The sequence below is a fragment of the Urocampus carinirostris genome, chromosome 6, assembly GCF_059441175.1.
Source record: "Urocampus carinirostris isolate Australia breed hairy pipefish chromosome 6, RoL_Ucar_1.0, whole genome shotgun sequence".
NCBI lineage: Eukaryota > Metazoa > Chordata > Actinopteri > Syngnathiformes > Syngnathidae > Urocampus > Urocampus carinirostris.
The window spans coordinates 27,987,799-28,010,310 of NC_142354.1; the positions used below are offsets into that span (position 1 = coordinate 27,987,799).

At 38.9% G+C, this 22,512-nt stretch overlaps 1 protein-coding gene across 2 annotated transcripts; it reads right to left on the minus strand.

The window, feature by feature from the left end:
- Positions 1 to 1,010: 1,010 nt before the first annotated feature.
- Positions 1,011 to 22,391, minus strand: adipor1a (adiponectin receptor 1a). Of its 2 annotated transcripts, none has more exons than XM_088338581.1 (8): positions 22,251 to 22,391; positions 18,611 to 18,826; positions 18,405 to 18,527; positions 11,062 to 11,233; positions 10,754 to 10,940; positions 8,868 to 9,055; positions 6,478 to 6,671; positions 1,011 to 3,313 (listed from the first exon to the last, which is right to left on the minus strand). In XM_088338581.1, exons 2-8 carry the CDS (start codon positions 18,755 to 18,757, stop codon positions 3,185 to 3,187), a joined length of 1,140 nt encoding a protein of 379 aa, XP_088194707.1. In that variant the 5' UTR covers positions 18,758 to 18,826; positions 22,251 to 22,391; the 3' UTR covers positions 1,011 to 3,184. The 2 variants fall into 2 exon arrangements, with proteins under 2 accessions (XP_088194707.1, XP_088194708.1); XM_088338582.1 differs by lacking the exon at positions 22,251 to 22,391 and adding an exon at positions 22,032 to 22,161.
- Positions 22,392 to 22,512: the final 121 nt, after the last annotated feature.

Sequence of the window (22,512 nt, forward strand, 5' to 3'; positions counted from 1 at the left end):
AAGAAAAATCCACCCCAAAAAAATTCCAAGGATTAACAATAAAATACATTTCAATTGCTGGTACACATTTCGAAATATAAAAATATTGTCATTGTTAGTTCACAACATTAAATGGTGAATAGCACTTCATTAAAGTAGCAGATTTGAGGAAAATGCCAGTAGGAGGCACTAAATAATACACACCGTCCCTTTAATTCCTTGCACGACTACTGCCCACAGTCAAAGCATCACAGGACACCTCTGTACATGTGGAAAAAAAAGTTTATTCGAGTATTTTTTCCCCCAAGATTACAATTAATAAATAGTTATGTCTACATTTCAATGAAATGTATGATTTCTCACTTTCTACACAGAACGTAACACACAATCAAGAATACACCTATTTTTTTCCGTCTGTAATAAAGCTTGAGTAAGTTGTTCTAGAAAAAGTAGTCCTAAACAGCAGTCGATACAACCTGCCCGCGGGGGTTGTAATCCAATAATTATTTGATTGTATATGGCAAGGAAATGAAGATGAGCCTACATTTGGAAATAAATGTGGATCCCTCGACTGTTCGGATAGGCCGTTTTATTTTAAACATTTCCATCGGCCTAAGGCACAGGAATACTAAAGTTTTGTACCAATCACACATGACACTTTATTTATTATTTAAAAGTCTGGAATTTAAGAATGCCGAGGAGGTGCGTTTGCCATCCACACCTCGGATTGCATCAGGAATATAACACAAGGAAACCGGCAGCTGACAAAACACAACATTATCCCTCTTGTACGTCAACTGGGACTTAAATATAAACGTTAAGAAAAGAAAATGGAAAAAACAGCAGGGAACTTCTTTACATTTCAACGTTTTCATCCAGTCGTTCTTTCCGCGCAATGGCTGCAACTCTTTTCGTTGATGTGACGCTATTTAAAGTATATGTTTTGGTACCTTTTTCTCCATAGGAATGTATCAAGTGGGAAAAAGAACTCTAAAAATTCAATGCCATGATGAACAATTCACGTATGAAATATCCACACATGAAATGCCGCCTGTGAGAAAAAACAATTGACAGCACTAAAACCGTTTCTTTTAAGACTTCTCTGCTTAGTTATTTCATTTTGTGCATAATCTAGTCTTTCGGAGTACTACCTTCTTTTGGTAGTGCACCATATTTGAACCAATGGTTTAACAAGAATTGTTAGCATATAAAACGGCTGGCCACATCCTTACTTATATGTAACATTTCCCCCAAATAAACATACAAATGCACGGACACCTTTTTCATATCTACATTGACCTGAATTGTTGTTCTGCGTCTAAATACTTGTACATTCATCCCCGATTCTCGAGTGACACGACACGGGATAGAACGATTGTTTTCCACCTGCTACAGCACTCCCGAGAATAATCTTCCCGCTATTTCACGTAATGGCCGGACTGAGCACGACGTATTAATGGCCATCGGATACAGTGCCTTGCAAACGTATCGAACTTAAAATAAAAATAAAAAATCTTACAAATATTTACTATTAAGAATCAACAACGTGTGAAACCATTGTGAAATGAAACCAAATCTATTCATTTTTTATATTTTGCTAACAATACAAGAATTGAAAAGTAGGCGTTGCAAAAATATTGGCTCCCATTGAGTTAATACTTTGTACGACCACATTTTTTTGTGATCACAGCCGCATGTCTTTTGGGGTACTGTATGTCTCCAAGTTTCTCCCATTTTGAAACAGATTTTGCTTTATGTATAGGATCATTGACCCATTACAAAGTGAACCTGCGCACCAATCGCAAGTCTCTTGCAGACTCAAACAGATTTTTTTGCCAGAATTGTTATATGTATTTGGCTCCATCCATCAACCTTCCAATCAACTCTAATGATCCTACCAGAAGCAGCCCCAGTGCATAATGCTGCCACCACCATGTTTAACAGTGGGATGGTGTTTTCATGGTGATGTGCAGTGTTACTGTTACACCAAACGTAACGTATTGCAATCAGCCCAAAAAGTTACATTTTGGTCTCATCTGACGAGAGAACTGTTGTTATTGTTGTCTCCTAAGAGGCTTCTTGCAAACGCCAATCCGGCCCTTTTATGGTACGCTTTCATGGCTTTTTTTTCTTGCCAATTTTCCATTAAGGGCAGATTTATGCATAGTACAACTAAATGTTGTCTTATGGACAAGATTGTCCCAGCTCAGTTGTATATGCCTGCAGGTCATCCAATATAATCATGGGCCTCTTGATTGATTCTCTGATTAGTTTTCTCCTGGTTTAGGCTGAAAGTTTAGAGGGACGGCCAGGTATTTGTAGGTTTTGCTGTGGGTTTTGAAATTATTGCTCACACAGAGCTCTGGGAGAAGTATAAATGTTGCAAAATTTTGTTTTATCCCATTCCTAAATTGAACTTTTCCACAATTTTATACCGGACCTGCCTGGTGTGTTCTTTGGTCTTCATAATGCTGTCTGTTCTCCAATGTCTGCTTAGAGAGAGCACTAAGCCCATCACAGAGCAGTTGCATTTAAACTGAGACTTAATGCACTCTGTCATTGTTAGTCATTTAGGTCGACATTTGATCATTCAGAAGTCATCAGGGAACTTCTGAAGTCAGTTGGCTAAGCTGAGATAACAGAGGGCCAATATTTTTCCAAAACCTACTTTTCAGTCTTTTTGTTGTAGATACATAATACAAAATGTTGAAATTACTTGGGGTCAACAATTGTGACTCACATGTTGTCGATTCTTAGAAATCATTTTTACTATTTTAGCTTTAAGTTTGAAGCCTGTAAAGTGCCAAAATGATAACAACTTTTCGGGTGGGCGAGGGGAGGGGTCGAGTACTTTCACCAGGCACTGTAGAGGGAGGTACATTTTACATCTAATTGACCTGATTTGAATCCAACTTTCAAGTTCCTTTATTGACAATGTCGCAAAGGTTGACGATCTTCTTAGCTGCTTGTCGGCCTGGTAATGCTACTTGATTTGAGCGAAAATAAGCCAAAAAGGAGAAAACAAACCCCACCCCTAAAGCCCTCACACCATTAGATGAAACAAGAACTAAAATAATAGGATCCTAAGTGACTATAAGGACTTGCAGCAGCCTTTGTTTTCTGTGTACGTGTGCATGTTACATTTGCGGGGAGATGGGGAGGGGGTTTAGGGGCTTCTTATGAAAAGGAGTCACAGTTCGGCCTCTCAGAGTAGAGTGTCATCTGTGCATCCTCCCTCCAAGCCGTAGCGGAACTCTTGCAGATTTGAAACGCCGTAGAAATGGATAAACGCCGCCGCCACGACCAGCACGTGGAAAATCTGATGGGAGTGGAACTGGAAGAGAAAAAAATACAAAATTATGTTTTAAAAAAAGACGATGGGGTGGGGGGAATAAGAGAGATAGAGAAAGGAGAAAGATTAAAAAGACAAAGAGGGATAGAGATAAATGGAGATGGAGCTAGAATGAAGATATAAATACTTAAAATAGAGAGATCAAGAAGAGATAAGATGAGATACGAGAGTAAAAGACGGAACGAGTAATAGATAGAAAAACAACAAAAGAGACAAAACGGAAAAGCGACACACACACACACACACACACACACACACACACACACACACACACACACACACACACACACACACACACACACACACACACACACACACACACACACACACACACACACACACACACACACACACACACACACACACACACACACACACACACACACACACACGGCCGGTTTACCTTTGGAAATCGTAAATACGCCGGGTACTTATGTCAAGGTTGAAATGTTAGTAATATTTTACTTTTTGGGTTTTACAAAACGATGACAAGCTTTTTAACAAATAAATAAAGTGCACCATATTAGGGTCCACATTCAAAACTAGAGGTATGCTAACGGTATTTCTTAGAAGGTCCACCAGAGTTTAAGGTGTATCAATTAAAACTACTGGAAAAGCTAGGGTTGCATAAAAAGTCAGAAAAATATTTTTCAGTGAAACATGTGAAGTGTTGTATCCCCACTAAAATGAATTGAATTATTCATTAATGGTTATTGTAAGTTGTGGCATTTCATTGTAAATATGCATTTCCATTTACTATTTTTTCTGGACTATTAGGCACAACAGATTACAAGGCGCACTTCTGAGTTCCTGGCAAATCTTTTTTTTGTTTTTTAGCTGCACCTAACAGTCTGGAAAATACAGTACTAGAAAAAGTCTGTATATGTGAAATGGGACAACCTTTTTGTTACGAGCTTAAAGAAAAAATATTGCCCCATATTTTAATACGGTAATTTTAAAAAAATGAAAAATGTTATAAATTTGATAAAACTGATTGGTTTTGATACCAAAACATGTAATTCTCTAAGTCTAACGTTTCGTTTCATAAGTAAACTGTAAACAATGGAAGATAAATGAAACTCCATGAAGCCCTTGTTATATTGATTGATTCCTCGAAGATGGCACTCTTTGTTTAAAGATTCCGTGTAAATATAGAGTACTATCTAGAGCAGGGGTCAGCAACCTATGACACACGTGCCACCAGTGGCACGCGAGCGCACGGCAAAATAATAATGATTTCTTTTTTTTTTAAAGCGCATTTACCTGAAATTTAGACATTTTCAGTTGCGTGCCGTGTTTTTAAGAGGCTTTAGGTTAGCGCCTTTCCTCCTCTGCTTCGTGTGTGAGCGTGTGTTTGCGCGGCGCCTCGCAGAGGAGAGCTCTGTGTTTTAACCCAACCAACGAAACACACGTGCGCGATAAATGAACGAATCATGACGGCTCCTAGAGCGAAAACCTCTCGAATGAGGCTTTGTGCAAATGTGACCGTGCTGTTTTGTGCATTATGCCTCGAGAGCGTTGTACCTCGCACAGCAAGTGTTAAACGTCATTACGATACGAAACACGAACATTAATTCAAGGACGGGTCTAACATGGCGGAGACATTAAAACGTGCAGTGGTCAGGTACGACAAAAAAACACAGACGCTGAAGACCTTTGTCACTGCTAAAAACACCACCACTGAAGCAAGCTATCACATTGCAAAGCACAGAAAACGATTTACTGATGGCGAATATTTTAAAGATGCGTGTGCGTGTGTGTGTGCGCGCGTGTGTGCCTTCTGCATTGCTGTTGTTATTTCAAGTTTTCATATCATTGATGAATGGTATGGTAGCTGTCCATAGCACTTGTTTTTTGATTGTAGTTCATGAAGAATGGTTGATTCTGGTTAATTCTTGTGGCAAAAAGTTGCCTTCATGGATGGCCACAGGCCTTTCCACTTGTTATTCACGTTCATTTTTTAGTTGAATGACGAACAAGAATAGTGGAAGATAAATTGGTCAGTTATAACAGTGTTTTTCAACCAGTGTGCCAGGGCACACTGGTGTGCTGTGAGACCTTGTCTCGTGTGCCGCTGAAATTTGCCCAATTTTACCTTTCCAAAAGATCAGGCCATTATTCAGAATTTTTGCAATCTTCAGACGAGGAACTGTAATAATCAACCTTATCAGTAGGTGGCAGTAGATTTTTATATACTTTTTATGTACTATATCTGCTCTTGAAGTAGCACAGTACATTTAATAACCTAATTTGTTTAACTGTAAAAAATAAAAACATAAAGCAAATCATTCTTTTTTATTTTAAGTACTATTTTCTTCTTTCTATATACTAATCTGCTTATGAGGTTGTACAGTGAAACATTTGACATCATTTAATTTTCAAACATTTTTGACGGACGGTGTGCCTCGGAACTTTTTTTATGAATAAAAGTGTACCTTGGTTCAAAAAGGGGTTGAAAAACACCGAGTTATACGATTGAAATGTACATCCATGTTGTATATTTGGACTGGTGTAAAATTACAGCTCTGTCGGATATTAGAAAAATGTTGTGCAAGTCATTGATCTCGGTGTGGAACACTGATGTACAAGGAAATTTGAAAGTGGCACTCCACACCGAAAAGGTTACTGACCCCTGATCTAGAGCATCGGTGTAAAACTCATGGCCCACGGGCCACATCGGGCCCGGCGTGTAAGTATATTCGGCCCGGGAAAGCATTTCATATACATCTACTATAATGGCCCGGCTCTATGAAACACTCAAACAACAGATCCCACAATGCAGCGCTTCTGTTGCCACCACAAGACTTCCCGAAAATGTTCCCGCATCAATCGAGTTACGGTAGCTGTAGCCTGACGAGTGCAAACACAACACGTTGGTTCGGAAAACAGCCCTTCAAAACTGACGAGAGGGTGAAAATATTCTAAGAGACATTGCTCGTAAACCTGTGTTTATTCTTCGTGGAGCTAAAATGGCTGTAATTAAGGAATTTAATGTAAAATGGCACTACAGTACAAGACAAAACAGAAGAATAATCTGAAAAACCTGAATGCAGAGCAGAACATATAGAAAGTTGAAGAGTTATAGAAGAACATTATATATATATATATATATATATTCAAATCAGGACAAAAATGCCAATACTTACCCATATGTCGCACTTGCCAGGAAAATAACGTTCAGGAATCCTGGCTGCATAAAGACCAGCACCAGTGATATACATGGCCCCCATCAGGTAGAACCAACCCATCTGTCCAACAGTGGTGGCCTTAACAAAGCCCTCCTCGATAGTGAAGTGCATTGTGGGAACAATGCCGCTAAGTCCAAGGCCCATAAACACACCTAAAACAAGCCAAGACAGCACATTGTTTCATTTATTCATTTAAAACACTACAAGGTAGGGCTGCAACTCACTATTTTCCTTGTTGACTAGTCACTGACTATTGAAATGATAAGACAACTAATCGGATAATTTTAATTTTGTTTAAATTTAGCATGAACTTGATTTAATTATGTGGCAAATGATAATAAAACACATAAAAAACTTGTAAAATGAAGAATATTGAACATACTGCAGATTTGTGCAAAAATTAAATGCCCTATCAACTATGAACAGTATTCGGTCGGTAAAGACATAAATCCATAATAAACCTCGGTTCATTTTTTTAGGGACAGGCAAATAAATAATAAATTAAAATAAAGTAAACCTTTTTAATCCCTGTAAACCAATAACATACTCATTAGCAGATGTGGAACAGTAAATAAAACAAATATGTGTATTTTTAGTAGGCAACTGTGAAGTCTGTCACAAAAGTACAAAAAAAAAATCTCAACAATTTGAATTAAAAAGGTTTTAACAACTGAAATATGTCGTTTTTAATATTTTAACAACTGATGTTTGTTCTTCGGACTGCATGCATTTAATTTCAAATACGTTTTTCAGGCACAGTCTGGCATGACGCTCAAACTCTCTTTTATAGCAAAATATACGCATACAAAATGTACAATGCACGTTATCAAATTCGTATTGGCTTGAATGCTACTTGAATCTTACTAAGGCGAGTCAGACTCCATATCGTTCAACTCCCTTTAGATATTGTGTGTCAAGGTACTGCCTTCATATGTAAGGTTTGCTTTGCAAAGAGTTTTTTTATCCGATGTTTCCAGGCTAAAATGCTTCCAAACTTTTTGGTACACATACTTGATGTTGATGCCGTTGTTTCTGTATGTTACTGCTCAAGACAAATGCTATCCAGCAGAGATTATATTCGTGTAGCGATGCCTCACTCGGTTGGAAAAATGTGCCTTATGAAACTAGTACAAAGCACACAAAGCCATTGTGGAAATAATTCTAGCATAACGCATTACCGTTTGGATCTGTTATGCTGTAAGTACGGCAACAAACAGGAAAAACATACAGAGTAATCAACACAATCCAATAGACCATCGGCTGCTCTCTGCCCAGTCTAGAAGACATTGCTGGCTTGCGATACTGTAGCAGAGCCATTATCATGACATAAGACAATTCCCACCCTGGCCAACATATTCTTGACCTGTTGCCCTCTGGTAAGCACTACAGGTCCCTAAAAACTAGGACAAACAGGCTCAGAGACAGCTTCTTCTTACCTGTATCTTGCGATATGTTTTTCGTTTCCCCGTATTTTGTTTTGCTAAATAAACCTGTGAAAATATACATTACTACAAGAAACTGTGAAAATACTGTATATACCTTGTGACATATTTGGTTTTTTTAAATTGCTGCAGCTAAATGTGATTGCACTACAATCATATTCTATAGTATATGAATGCCCGTTTCATGTCAACGATGTATGTGTAGTGCGTATTGATGTCCTTGCAACATCCATTGCAGCCTGGTGTGCCTGGAAGGGGATTACCTAATGTGCTGTCCCTTTTCAAGGTTTTCTCATGCTGAGGTTTTGAGTATTTCCTTGCCCTCATGTAGGTTTTAGATCAGGGGATTGTGTAATAATAGTCAGTATTATTTTATAATCTGTGCAGCACTTTGAGACTTCTTGCCATTAGGGCTATATTAATTAACATGACTTGACTTCTTTTCATTGCACTATTTCTACGATGCACTTTTCTTTGTCATTGCAATATTATATCTACGGTTAGTTTTCATTGCCCAATCATCATGATAGTCTATGATCTTTTTTTTCTTCAAAGTCTCTATTACATGTTTTACCCTGGAGTGTACCGTCTAATATTGTTGCATACGATGTTTCAAATCGTTGATATCAAGTCATGTTTGTTTGTGTAGCCCTTCATCACAAGAGGTCTCAAAGAGCTGCACAGACCAAAGACTCTTATTACACCATCCCCTGATCTAATACCCAACACGAGGGCAAGGAAAAACTCAAAACCTCAGCAAGAGGAAAATGAAGAATAACATTAAAGACAATTCAAATTAATTGTCGATAATGGAGTTCATTCGATTATTGTAGACTAATCTTTGCAGCACTACTGTAAAGCATTACATAATAACAGTTTCTGCACTTGAATGTATGATGGTATCACCTGCTCTAGTTGGTCTGTGTCGAGGTGTGGAGAATCGGTCCCATTGGGCCACGATGATGGCGGCGATACCGAGCACACAAACAATGGTGAGGTAGATTAGTCGTGGCTGAGGAGAACAATAGAAAGAGTAGTACAGCCAGGGCACGAAGGAACCCATGATGAGGAGTGCGATGCCTGAGTAGTCAAGCCTGAGGGACAAACAAAGAAAAGAAAATGTGTATAATTTCTGTGGAGGATTATTACCATAATAGATCATGAGTGAGCTTTAAATAAAGTCTGATGGGTATCTTTTTTTTTTTCCAGAAAATGTTTATCATTGTACTTGAAACATGTATATATACATTAAATAAAAGTATATTTCATTGGTCAAAAGTGATTCAATGTGTTTAATAGTGCTTAAAAAAATACAAGCTTCAAAGCTTAGCGTTATAGGAGCTTTAAAACCTAAACTCATTAGTTAAAGTAGCTTTAAAGCTTTAACTCAGACGTAACATCAGTTTTGAACATTAAAAGATTAGGTAACTGTGACTTAAGACTTAAAGCTGCTGGAACTGGAAAGTATAAGTAGCGTTAACTACAGCATAAATCCTCCTTAAAGCTGTAACTAAAAGGCTAAAATGAATGAAAAGTTTCATTCAACACTAAAACGGCTTAAAATATTAGACTCAAGGGTTAAAATACAGCTTTAACTCAACAGTTTAAGTAAATTTGAATGAAGAAAGAGTTAAAGCTGCTTTAGGTCAAATGTTTAAATTGATTTGATTCAAACATAAATCAGCACTCAAGCTTTAACCAAAAGTCTAAAACACCATGGGGAAGCTTTAACTCAACTGTTTAAGATTAAACTTCAAAATTCAAAAACTTCTTGAGATTTAACTCTGTGGCCAAACCTTTATAGCTTTAATTCAATAGTTTGAGTAAATATAGAGTTAACTCAAACATTCAGATTCAGATTCAGATCTACTTTATTGTCATTCTAGTACACGTGTATACAGAACGAAATGTCGATGCATCTGACCCCCACAGTTTCCTTGAATGTACAGATATAAATAAAGTTGTATTGTAATTGGCTACGTATAGCATTTTACCATAGTGCCGATAGTGCAAGAAGAGTAGCTAACCAGATGTGCAAAATGGGCAGCTACATAACAGGAGCTTTAAACCTTTCACCCAGACGTTTAAGTTAAATAGGTTTTACTCATGAGGTAACACTGATTTATCACTTTAAGTTTCTGTAGCTTTAACTCAAGCATAAATCCACTTTAAATACTGAAACAGTAGCTAGCTTCACCTCAAGACTTAAAACGGCTTTCAAAACGTGTTAATGGAAACACCTTTAAAGCTTTAACTCTGTGACATTTGTCGTTTTAACTCAATAGTTGGAATAGATTTAAAGCTTTAACTCAAACATAACAGGAACTTATAAACCATAACTCCAACGTTTAAGGAACTTTGACTCAAGAAATAAAACTGCTTTAACTCAAAAGTTTAAGCAGCTTTAACCCAATAGGTGGGCTTAGATTTAAAATTTAACTCAAAAAACAGCAGCTTTAAAGCTTCAAATCAAAAGCTTATGTAAGTGTTACTTGAGAGTTAAAGGTGATTAAAAGGAAATAAAACTCCAAAGTTTAAGTAACTATAACTCAAAAGTAAATCAGCTTTAACAAAAAGGATAGAGAAGCACAAGACATAGAATGGAGAGCTACAACATCTTTAAAGTTTTAACTCTGTGGCCAAACCTTTATACCTTTAACATTTTTAACACTAGTATTTCATGAAAATAAATTAGACTGTAGACACTTACAGATTATTAATATGATGATTTATTGTTTTTTTTTACCTCTGGAACTAAAAAAGATATTTATGGAAAGTGGTTGAGCTCTTACTTGGAGAAGGTGCGAGACACTTTCTCGGAGTGGCAGTAGACAGTATGAAAAAGCCAGGAGAAACTGAGACAAAGCACAGCTCCCAGGAAGAACATCCCAAACACCACTTTCTCTTGAAGCGGGGCCATGAAATACATGTTGGGTCGCAACATGGTTAACGTGCCCAGACACAGGAATAAAATCAGCCCTGAGGGAGAACACAACAGTTTGCCGATCCTTTTTCTTGATGTCTCGTGAGGAATATGAGCTCACAAAAAAAAAGATACAATCCGTGTATTAAAGTTAAAAAAAAGGTTTTGGATGCTTACCTAACAGATGAGTCCAAATATTTCCGGTTTCGGTGTGAATTCGGAAGATGCTTCCAAAGCAGGCCCGGAATGAAGGCATGGGGGGACGATGTCCATGCAGGAGGTAATCGTTGTCCTTAAGCCATTCTGGCAGGACATGGAAGGGAATAACTCTCCAGCGCCCCTCCCAGACCTAAAAAAAAACAGGAAACAAAACATTTGACTAATCTAAACTGGACCGGAACAGGATCAGAAAACAATTTTCTTCATTAATATGTGTAAGACTTCGGCCTTTCGAGGACCACAGTTTGTGACCCAATTACCTCAAAGCTATCAATCACAAGGAGTCATGCTATGGTGTTGACTAAATTATCTAGACTCTATCTGCCTAGGTGGAGGAGGTCTTTTGGAGTGCAGGGGGCACTCCTTAAGAACTTTTATGACACCGTGGTGGCATCAGCCATCTTCTACGGAGTGGTCTGCTCGGGGAGCAGCATTTTGACTGCTGACAGGAAAATACTGGACAGTCTGATCAGGAAGGTCAGCTCTGTCCTGGGATGTACCCTCGACTCAGTGGAGGTGGTAGGAGAGAGGAGGCATGGATGGCTAAGCTGTCATCCATGACTAGGAACATCTCCCACCCCCTTACAGGACACTATCTGCTCTGGAGAGCTCCTTCAGTGACAGGCTGCTTCACCCCAAGTGTGTGAAGAAGCGGTTCCGCAGGTCCTTCCTTCAGCAATGAGACTATATAATAAGCGGTGTTCCCAATAGACTGCACACACTCCATGACTTTGCATATTTGCACAATACTGGACACTTTACTTTAACTAATTTGCACACCACGATCCAAGATACAAGTGGCTGAAATGAGTTTCCTCCGCAGGGTGTCTGGGTTATCCCTTAGAAATAAGGTGAGAAGCTCAGTCACACGGGAGGCATTGCTCCTGCGCATTGAGAGGAGCCAGTTGAGGTGGCTTGGTCATCTGATAAGGATGCCTCCTGGACGCCTCCCTCGGGAGGTGTTCCGGGCATGTCCCACTGGCAGGAGGCCCTGAGGGCGACCCAGGACACGCTGGAGAGACTACGTCCTTAGGCTAGCCTGGGAACGCCTTAGGATCCCGTCGGATGAGCTGGAGGAGGTGGCTGGGGATAGGGACGTCTGGGCTTTCCTTTTAAGGCTGCTGCCCCCACGACCCGACCCCGGATAAGCGGAAGACAATGGATGGATGGAGATGGATTTTGAACTTGGGATGCAATGAAAGAAAAAATTAGGAAAAGCTGAAACCCCCGGCCAAAAGCGAAAAACAAAGTAATGAGTACATAAATACAGGTCCCCAAAAAGTGTATACACAGTTTGAAATTATATGGCCAATAAAGATTTTTTTCATTCATCCATCGTCTTCCGCTTATCTGGGGTCGCCTCGCGGGGGCAGCAGCCTTAACAGGGAAGCACAGATGTCTCTATACCCAGCCACTTTTTGTATATCTTTTATTCTATTATTTTATTTTTCAACACAAGGATACTGCTGGAAGTGTGAATTTCCCTGCGGGGATAAATAAAGTATCTATCTATCTATCACTTCCTCCAGCTCATCTGACGGGATCCCGAAGTGTTCCCAAGCTAGTCCAGAGACATGGTCTCTCCAGCGTGTCCTGGGTCGCCCCCGGGGCCTCCTGTCAGTGGGACATGCCCGGAACACCTCCTGAGGGAGGCGCCCAGGAGGCATCCTTATCAGATGCCCAAGCCACCTCAATTGGCTCCTCTCAATGCGTAGAAGCAGTGGCTTTACACAGAGTCCCTGCCGGATTACTGACCTTCTCACCTTTTCTCTAGGGGAGAGCCGAGCCACGCTGTGGAGAAAACTCATTTCACTTGTATCCGGGATCGTGTTCTTTCGGTAAAAACCCACAGTTCATGACCATAGGTAAGGGTAGGAACGTAGATCGACCGGTAGATCGAGAGCTTTGCCTTTCGGCTCAGCTCCCTCTTCACCACGACGGACCGGTACAGGGTCCGAATGACGGCAGACGCTGCACCGACCCGTCTGTCGATCTCTCGTTCTAAAGATTTTTTGAATATTTCATATTTGATTGAGGACTAAGAATGGCGGGTACTGGGCTTAAGTTCGTACAAGAAAAATGTTCCGAAGACATTCTAGAAATGTAAAAATAAAGTTGACGCGCAAAGAGTGCCACACACAGATGCGCCAACACATCTTTGCATTTCACATGTTTTCACATTTTAAGAATGTGCAAAAAAAGGTTGTAAAACCATTCTTACTCAAAAACAAAAATCTGAAATAGAAAAAAAGTATATTGCTATTAAAAGTCAAGGTGTGTGTAAATTATTTTGGGACACCCTTTACCTATATTGTAATGACATGCTAAAAAAGCTGCAATATAGTTTGACAATAACTGACAAGCTTATTAGTAGGCGCTAATGTTAAGGGTTTCCTTTTTTGAATTATCATAAAACAACAAACAATACTTAAGTGCTTACAAAAATCCAGTCGGACAACAATGTGGTACAGAAAAGCTGTTCTCAGATCTAAAATACAAAACAACACAAGTTTGTTGTTCTTTGACTAAAGTAGCTTGTTATAATAGAAATAACATAACTTGTAGCAGTCTCTCTTTTTTTGTACATACAGTGAAGAAAATACCATATTTTCATGACTATAAGGCGCATCTAAAAGCCTACATTTTTTTCAAAAGCTGACCATATGCCTTATAATACCGTGTGCCTTATATATGGTCAAAATTAAGTCGCAAGGTCTCGCAATTAAGGCAAGCAGCCACCGACTATATTTTCCCCCGTAGGCGAAGTAGTCCGCGGTGTATATACCGACTGTTCATTTCCAAACCAATGTGTCAATCATTTTTTGAATCGGTCACTATTGGCTAAAGTTCTTCAGAGGTGAAGTGGGCAGATCCTTTTTAGCATTTAAAGGCTTGCATAGGCTAAAGCAGGACAAAAAAAGCCTTAATTGGCCGAAAAAAAAAAATGAAATGAAATGATCTGCATTTATATAGCGCTTTTCAAGTCAATGACTTCCCAAAGCGCTTTACAGTGTGCTTCACATTTCCCAATAGCGGCCTTGTATTGCAGCCATGTAAGACGCTAACCTGCTTATTAGGGGTATTAGGGGTTCAGTGTCTTACCCAAGCACACTTCGACATGTAACACGGACAAGCCGGGATTCGAACTTGGATCCCTTGATCCCAAGACAAGCGCTCTACCTCCTGAGCGCTCTACCTCCTGAGCTACGGTCGCCCCAATGAATGTGAATCACTGTTAGGTAGCCCTTTGGCATGGAGAAAACATTCTTTACTCGTCTGTATTTGTAAACAGGAATTATGGGGCTAAAACAGACAGCTAGTAACAACCAACGTCGATCGATTCAGAGAGACTTCTCTGCGGATTTTTTCTTTTATTTGTCAGCATTATTGCGTGTTTTGGAGTGTGTAAATATTTTACACAGTTTGATTTACTACACTCACGGATGTAAGAGTACTGTGGTTGCATATTATTATTGAACGTGGTGGCTCCAGGACGACTTTGGTGAGCTACCTTGGCTTTATATTTTTCCAGTATCTCGTTTCAGACTGATCTTGATGTTTCTGTGATGAGTCTATTTTTAAATTCAATTCAACTCAAAGTGTTTATTGTCATATGCAGAGTAAAGAACCACGTTTCCCTAAACAATTAAATTCTTGCTTTGATGTCCACACAGTTGCCAGCGAAAAAGAAAATGGAAACTACGAAATGTCTTGAATCCCAAGAGAAAATGAATGTTAATATTTGGTACAGTAGCCTTTGTTTGCATTGCCGAGGTCAAATGTTTCCTGTAGTCTTTCACTAGGTTTGCACACATTGCAGGAGGGATCTTTGCCCACTCCTCCACACAGATCTTCTTTAGATCAGTCAGGTTTCTGGGCTGTTGCTGAGAAACAGAGCTTGAGCTCCCTCCAAAGATTTTCGATTGGGTTCAGGTCTCGAGACTGGCTCGGCCATGCTAGAACCTTGATATGCTTCTTACGGAGCCACTCTTTGTTTTCCTGGCTGTGTAGTTCGGCTCGTTGTCGTGTTGGAAGACCCAGCAACGACCCATCTTCAATACTCTGACTGACGGAAGGAGGTTGTTCCCAAAAATCTCACAATACAAGGCCCCAGTCATCCTCTCTTTAATGCAGTGCACTTGTCCTGTCCCATGTGCAGAAAAACACCCCCAAAGCATGATGCTACCACCCCCATACTTGACAGTAGGGATAGTGTTCTTTGGATTGTACTCTTCATTCTTCTTCCTCCAAACACACTTAGTGGAATTATGACCAAAAAGTTCTATCTTGGCCTCATCTGACCACAAAACCTTCTCCCATGACTCCTCTGTATCATCCAATTGGTCATATGCAAACTAAAAATGGGCCTTGACATGTGCTGGTTTACGCAGGGAAACCTTTCGTGCCATGCATGATTTCAAACCATGACATCTTAGTGTATTACAACTACAGTAGCCTTGGAAACGGTGGCCCCAGCTTTTTTCACGTCATTGACCAACTCCTGTTGTGTATTTCCGGGCTGATTCCTCACCTTTCTTAGAATCATTGACACCCCACGAGGTGATATCTTGCACGGGGCTCCACTTCGATTAAAATTGCCTGTCATGTTTAGCTTCTTCCATTTTGTAATGAGTGCTCCAACATAGGACCTTTTTCACGAAGCTGCTTGGCTTTCCAGCCTTGTGGAGGTGTACAATTTTGTCTCTGGTGTCTTTAGACAGCTCTTTGGTCTTCGCCATGTTACAAGTTAGTCCTATGTGAATTTCCCTGCGGGGATGAATAAAGTATCTATCTATCTATCTATCTATCTACTGATTGCATGGGGTGTACAGGTGTCTTTATGCAGCTAACAACCTCAAACAGGTGCATCTGATTCAGAATGATACATGGAGTGCAGGTGGACTTTTAATGGGTGGACTAACAGGTCTTTCAGGGTCAGAATTCTAGATGATACACAGCTGTTCAAATACCTATTTGCAGTTGTATCACACAAATAAATTGTTAAAAAATCATGCATTGTGATTTCTGGATTTTTATTTTTATTTCATCTCTCTCACAGTAGACATGCACCTACGATAAAAATTTCAGACCCCTTTATAATTTCTAAGTGGGAGGAATAGCAAAATAGCACGGTTTTCAAATACTTATTTTCTTCACTGTATATTTGGGGCATTTTAGCTTTTAATGAACAGAAGAGTGAATAATCACCAGAAAACAGGAGTTGTTGGGAAGTAATGATGTAGCAAATTAGTGGAACTTGCATATTTACCAATTTAAAAGAATAATAATAGTAAATAAAACACTTGCTGAATATAGCTTAGCTCCAGCCAATAGACTTTGAGGAAGAACGGAATGAATGTCACACACAAAGTATGTGTTTACAAATATAAAACGGCTTAAGTGTAGTAAGATAGTTCCAGAGCAGGGGTCAGGAACACTGAACTAAAGATCCTTAAAAGCAAAAATAAAGTATATATAGATATATATATTTTTTATTTTTAGCGAGAGCCACACCACATATTTGAAGACAAAATATAATATAATATTTGTGCTGCTTCTTTTTTTTTTTTTTTTAAACTCTGAGCCATATTTAATCATTAAGAGAGCCATAGGTCCATGAACCCTGCTCTATATAAATCTAAACTTCTACTTCATAAATCCCAAGTTATATGTGTGTGTGTTTGAATCGGACTTACAGACTCCGAATTGTCTGTACCGATTTTTGTGAAAATTTACATGGTTGTAATTTTAGGCCTCCTCGGGTGTCTTAAGCTAGGTTTTGTGTCAAGGCACCCCCAATAAAAGCCAACAAACACGATAAACATCTGCCTTCATGGGGCCTCTATCGTCTTTTGGCGGTCAAATTCAGTACAGCAGATCCCAACCATCGATCACTCCAAGCAGCCGAATACAATCTTCAATCCGAACCAACATCTTGATTGACGCAACAGTTTCTTAAGCACACATTTCAACAACCCAAGCCCGCAACACAATAGATTAGAACTTGCACCTTTGGTTAAATCGTAAGCAAGTCTATGTAAGTGGAGTAGTAAACAAGACTATTCTGTCAATTTTACATGTTTATGTGGCTCCTAGTTTTGATTCTTCCTTGTGCTTTGCAGCATTTATTTTCATTTGCACTACACAATAAAGCAACATGCAGTGGTCAATTATTACACAGTGTCTCTTTAACAATATAGAATAATTTGACAGATTTTGCTGTGCTTGTTCAAATAAATAGGAACATCTTTTCAAAATTGAACAGGTAACAACAATAGGATTACTTGTTAAACTTTTTACTTTTCCAATGTACATAGTTTCAAAACCAGAATTTGCTGTTCCAAAAATGGGTGGATCCATGCAAATTACATATCTGCCCTACTTGACAAGTAGTGTGAACTGTTTGTTGCCACACCTTGTGATATTTCTTGGTAAATGGGTGACACATTACTTTCTCCTCCTTTATCTTTGATTTCGATTTAATTCCCAAGTTTGCGTGTTAAGCAATGTACCGTACTTTCTGGACTATAAAGCGCACCTAAAAAACGTAAATTGGCCAGAAATTTGAAAGTGTGGCTTATAACCGACCTGATGCGCCTTATATACCACAAAAACAGTGTATAGGGTTGGAAATGCATACAGTATTTATCCGTGTTGCATTACTGTAGAGCGTAAATTTGTGACCAAAAATGTCCTAAACACTGCATGCATCGGGAATCAAACCTGGGTCGCGAAAGTAAGAGCGCGAGACCACCAGTGATTTAAGTGACATATAAAAAGGTAGTCTCTCCACTACTGAGAATGGAGAAAACCGCTTGTCAACAAAATACTATAATAGCTCTTTTACGTAAGTATACATATTAAACTACATCTTTATTGATGCACAGGTGAGGAAGTGGAGTGATTTTCAGAATGCAGGACAAAATGCACTATGCAAATCAGTGTTTTTGGAACCATGAGTGTAAGTATTGTGATAATGAGAAATGAAATGCATTTTTTTACGTCAACTGAATTACTGGTGGTATAGTGATTAAGTTTCGGCAGTGAGCCATGACCCGGGTTCAATACCGGTTGCATCTGATGTTTTGCAATTTGGGTGACACTTATCGACTGATCAACAATATACTGTAACACTGGCCTTCATTGTCGTCTCAATTTCATTCTGATTGTAGTCCAGCATGCTTGAAGTATGAAAAATATATGACAAAAGACTATTGGGGGTAATTCTTATATTTCCGGTGCACCTTATAGTGTGGAAATTATGGTATTATACTGTGTGTAACATGGAGGGATGCACTCACTTTGTGTACAAACTCTTCCATCTTTTCCATGGCGTGGTGTGCCTGCAGTGGTAAAGTCAGAACCTCTCCTACCTCATCATCATCATCCTCCTCCTCCTCATCATCCCCGAGCATGGACGCTCCCTTTAAAGAAAAGATTACTGAAGCTGAGCACAAACAATTTTCTCAGTTTGGCTGTTAGGGGATTAAGAAAACAAAAATCATACCTCAGGATGGATACTTTTGGAGGATGATGCGTGTGCCCCTCCCTCGTCCAACAGCGGCCCCAACTCCATGAGCTCAACATCCGGGACATGGCATTCCCCTGAGATCCGGCAGTCTGCATCACTTGCAGACCCGTTTCGGCCTGACATAGGGAGACTGCCTGATGACCCACTCTCAGTCCCTGTGTTCTGCTCAAAAATGGACACTACAAATTCCTCCTGAGGAAAATGCAAAGTACTAAAGTCAATGATGTGTTAGTTGAAACAGAGAAAGAAGAAAAAAAAACATGTACCATATTTTCCAGACAGTAATGCGCAACTGATTACAAGGCGGACCCTTATAATATTACTCTGGGAGCTATTTATTCCACATATAAGGCGCACCTGATTATAAGGCGCATGGAATTAAAAGTACAGGGTTGCATTAAAAAAAAAAAAGAACATACAGATAATAAGAAATGCGATTACCCAATTAAATCAACTCGATTCGTTCATAAATGTGTATCGTATGAAGAAGCAGCTCATTGTATAGTTATGCATTTCTGATTTTATTTACTGTATTTACAGTCTATAGGACACACAGGATTATAAGGCACAGCTTCTAATTTCTGGGAATTACTTTTTTAATTAAGTGCGCCTAGTCTGGAAAATACGACAACTACACAGCTTCTAACTAGTTACAGAAAAACATTTATAAAAAACATTTTGTCCACTGTCGATTAGGGAAAAATCTCTTATGACCCATTACCATCAGCTTTCTATATGTAGTCAAACATCGGGTATTCTGCGGAAAACTGACATTATTGTTGCTCAAAGTGCAAAAAAAAGATAATAATCATATTCAAAAAATCTGTCATATGTTCTGTTGATCAATTAATGAATGGAATCAACTAAAAAGTTTTCATTTCAATCCTTAAATTATAAATAAAATATAGCTTTGGTTCATGTTGTCAAAGAATGATAGTTTAGACACTTGTTTGGCCAATATCAACTCAAAAATCTCACCAAATGTTTATTTTCCACAAATAAACCAACATTTATCATGTGATGAAAATTAAAGACTTTTTAAAATATGTGACAGTAACCATAGTGTGACCTATGAGTTTTCGTTTCCACTTCTAAATTTGTTTGATATCAAACGAAAACAAAAATAATCATTCCTCTACCACCGAAGACAATAACATTTTACACTGGATTTGTGAGAATTTATACAATTTGAATCCAAAACAAATATGATTATTCCATTGAAAACACAGAAAATATTTGGATAATCAATTAGTTGGCAATTAATTAATTACTAGTTGCACTTGATGGGCTCCAGCATCCCCGCGACTCAATTAAGGATAAGCTGTGCAAATAATGGATGAATAGTTGCACTTGTTACTATCAACACTATTAAGCCTGTGTAAAACATAAAATGATAATAATGCTACATGTTGCATGATACTACAAATTGTTTTCTCTAGTGATCCTTATCTACACGATGCTTTAAATAAATATATTTGTCACTGAATCAACCAGGCAACCACTGGTTACGGTTAACTGTCAAACACAGAGAGGGAAAGAAAAACAGATGTTTAGATTTTAATAGATGCTCAAAATGAGGTGAGAAGACTTCCATGGATTTTGATTTTGCAAGGAGGACAAGGGGCTAATAAGATAAGAGAATATCGTCCCGTCCTACCGTACAGAAGGTGAAATTAACAATGTCAGTTTTGCCCAACAATGACCACTTCCTCCCGTTACCTTTTTTTTATTTCATATTCGCGCGATGCCATGCAACGACAACTACAGTACAACCCCAGTAGAAGGCGTCCCCACCTTACGACAATTTCACTTTAACGTGTTGAAGAAGACATTTTTGGTGCCTCTTTACCACATTTTCCCCACTAGACAGCATCATAAACAGATTATTTCCAGAGGAGCAAAAATCAAAATTCAAACTTTGCGGTGTTCGTGCATATGACAAGTTACGTCTCTAAGATGTCTGTTTGCTATTGGTCATATTGGGTATTTGTATATTGTATTCTCTTTGCTTTATTATTATATTGTTCTTAGCTCAGGGATGCTGCTGGAAATGTGAATTTCCCTGCGGGGATGAATAAAGTATCGATCTATCTATCTATAAAATAATGGTCTGCGTCAAGAAATGCTATTGGCTGAACTACCTCCACAATGCCTTTCTCTTCAGAATATCTTGTGCTCTGTAAAGACTTTTGGGTGACAGAATATTATAAATTTCTGCACTGTATCTAATAGCTAGGGGTCCCATCGCATGCAGTGATGCTACAGAAAGAAACAAAAACTTGATATCCATAGAAAGGAAGCCTGCAACTATCGAGAAATATGAAGATAATCCACCATGCTAAGTTGCATGACCATAACCGATCGACGATGGAGACAATTTATTTAGAATGAAGGAAATCTCATATAGCCATGATAATCCCCGCAAGTGGAAGTTTTAAAATCACTTTCATATATAATTCTCCATCGCTGTCTCCTCCTCCTTCTGCGTCCACCTGCTACTCTACTTGACCTACTTGAGTCACGTCACACAAAAGGTAAATACAATTTCATTTTTTCTATTCGTGTATATTTATTTACAATGTTAATTTTAGACACATATAACACATTGGTAGTACTTACTATTACTATTAACTAGTTTTATTTGTTTTTATCTTGGGTACTTAGGGTTCTGAAAGCATACCCCTCGCAATACGGCAATTTCACTTTGCCATACCCCCACAGTGGATAAATGTTGTAGAGCGCTCGTCTTGGGATCAAGAGATCGCAGGTTCGATTCCCGGCTCCTCCGTGTTATATGTCGAAGTGTCCTTGGGCAAGACACTGAATCCCTAATGTCCCAAAATAAGCAGGTAGGCGCCTTGCATGACTGCATGGCCGCTATGGGTGTGCGAGTCTGTGTGTGAATGGGTAAGTGTGAAGCACATTGTAAAGCGCTTTGGGAGGTCTTCATTGACTTGAAAAATGCTATATAAATGCAGACCATTTACCCCGGGGGTTACTGTAACGTACAGCATGCACTGAAAAGTTTGTTCTACAGATATGGATCAGCTATTGCATCAAAATACAGTTTTTTCTCCCGTAAATATCATAGAGAATCAATACAAGAGATAGTGGATAGATTATTGTTACTATCCCCGAGAATGCATTTTTAGAAACCTAATAACGAATCTACCCGAGTGTAAAAACTGTTAAAAGATCTCAAATCGATGGTTTTGATAATGGGTCAAATCTGAAATGTCAACAAAGAAAACGCCAAATTGGAAACTGCATAGCAAACGCTGGTCGGTAGACAAACAACGGATGTGACCGAGCAAAGCGTCTAACCGACACAAAACAAAACGTAAACAAATGTAAAACGCCGACATTCGGAGCGACTCAAACGATTTCGTTGACCTACTAAGTCACGGAGCAGATCCCAATTCGGCGACAAGAATTTGGAAAAAAGACAAGCAATGACAGATCGCCCATATTTCACGTCGCTAGCGTTACATTTAAGCTAGCGCTGAGCTGGCAAACAAGCGACACTTCTGTGTCAAATTCGGGACCTTAATTTGGATTGTCAGAGAGAGAAAAAAGACACTCACAATCGAAATATCACCAATGACACGCAATTTACCTGATAAGGTAGTCTTCAAACCAGGAAGGTGAATTATTAATCAAAAAAACAAAATACAATCCTTTACGGAAGTTGCGGTCTCTTCCGCATGCCTAATCCGCGACCTTCAAAAGAAAAGCATTGATTTTTATACAAAATGCTACAAAATAAAAGTTAGACTGATTTGCCCGATTAGCTATCGCTTTATTAAAAAATCCAGTATGCTAAAAGGGGAAGTTATGTCGCCATGTCTATGTACATTATTCCCTCATTTTTAAAATGT

Excerpts from the sequence above, each read along its gene's own strand:
- adipor1a (XM_088338581.1), bottom strand. The coding sequence starts at position 18,757 with ATGTCAGGCCGAAACGGGTCTGCAAGTGATGCAGACTGCCGGATCTCA. Across the intron at positions 9,056-10,753 it reads GTGTCTCGCACCTTCTCCAA|GCTTGACTACTCAGGCATCG; the intron begins GTAAGAGCTCAA and ends TTTGTCCCTCAG. Across the intron at positions 6,672-8,867 it reads ACACAGACCAACTAGAGCAG|GTGTGTTTATGGGCCTTGGA; the intron begins GTGATACCATCA and ends GGCTTGTTTTAG.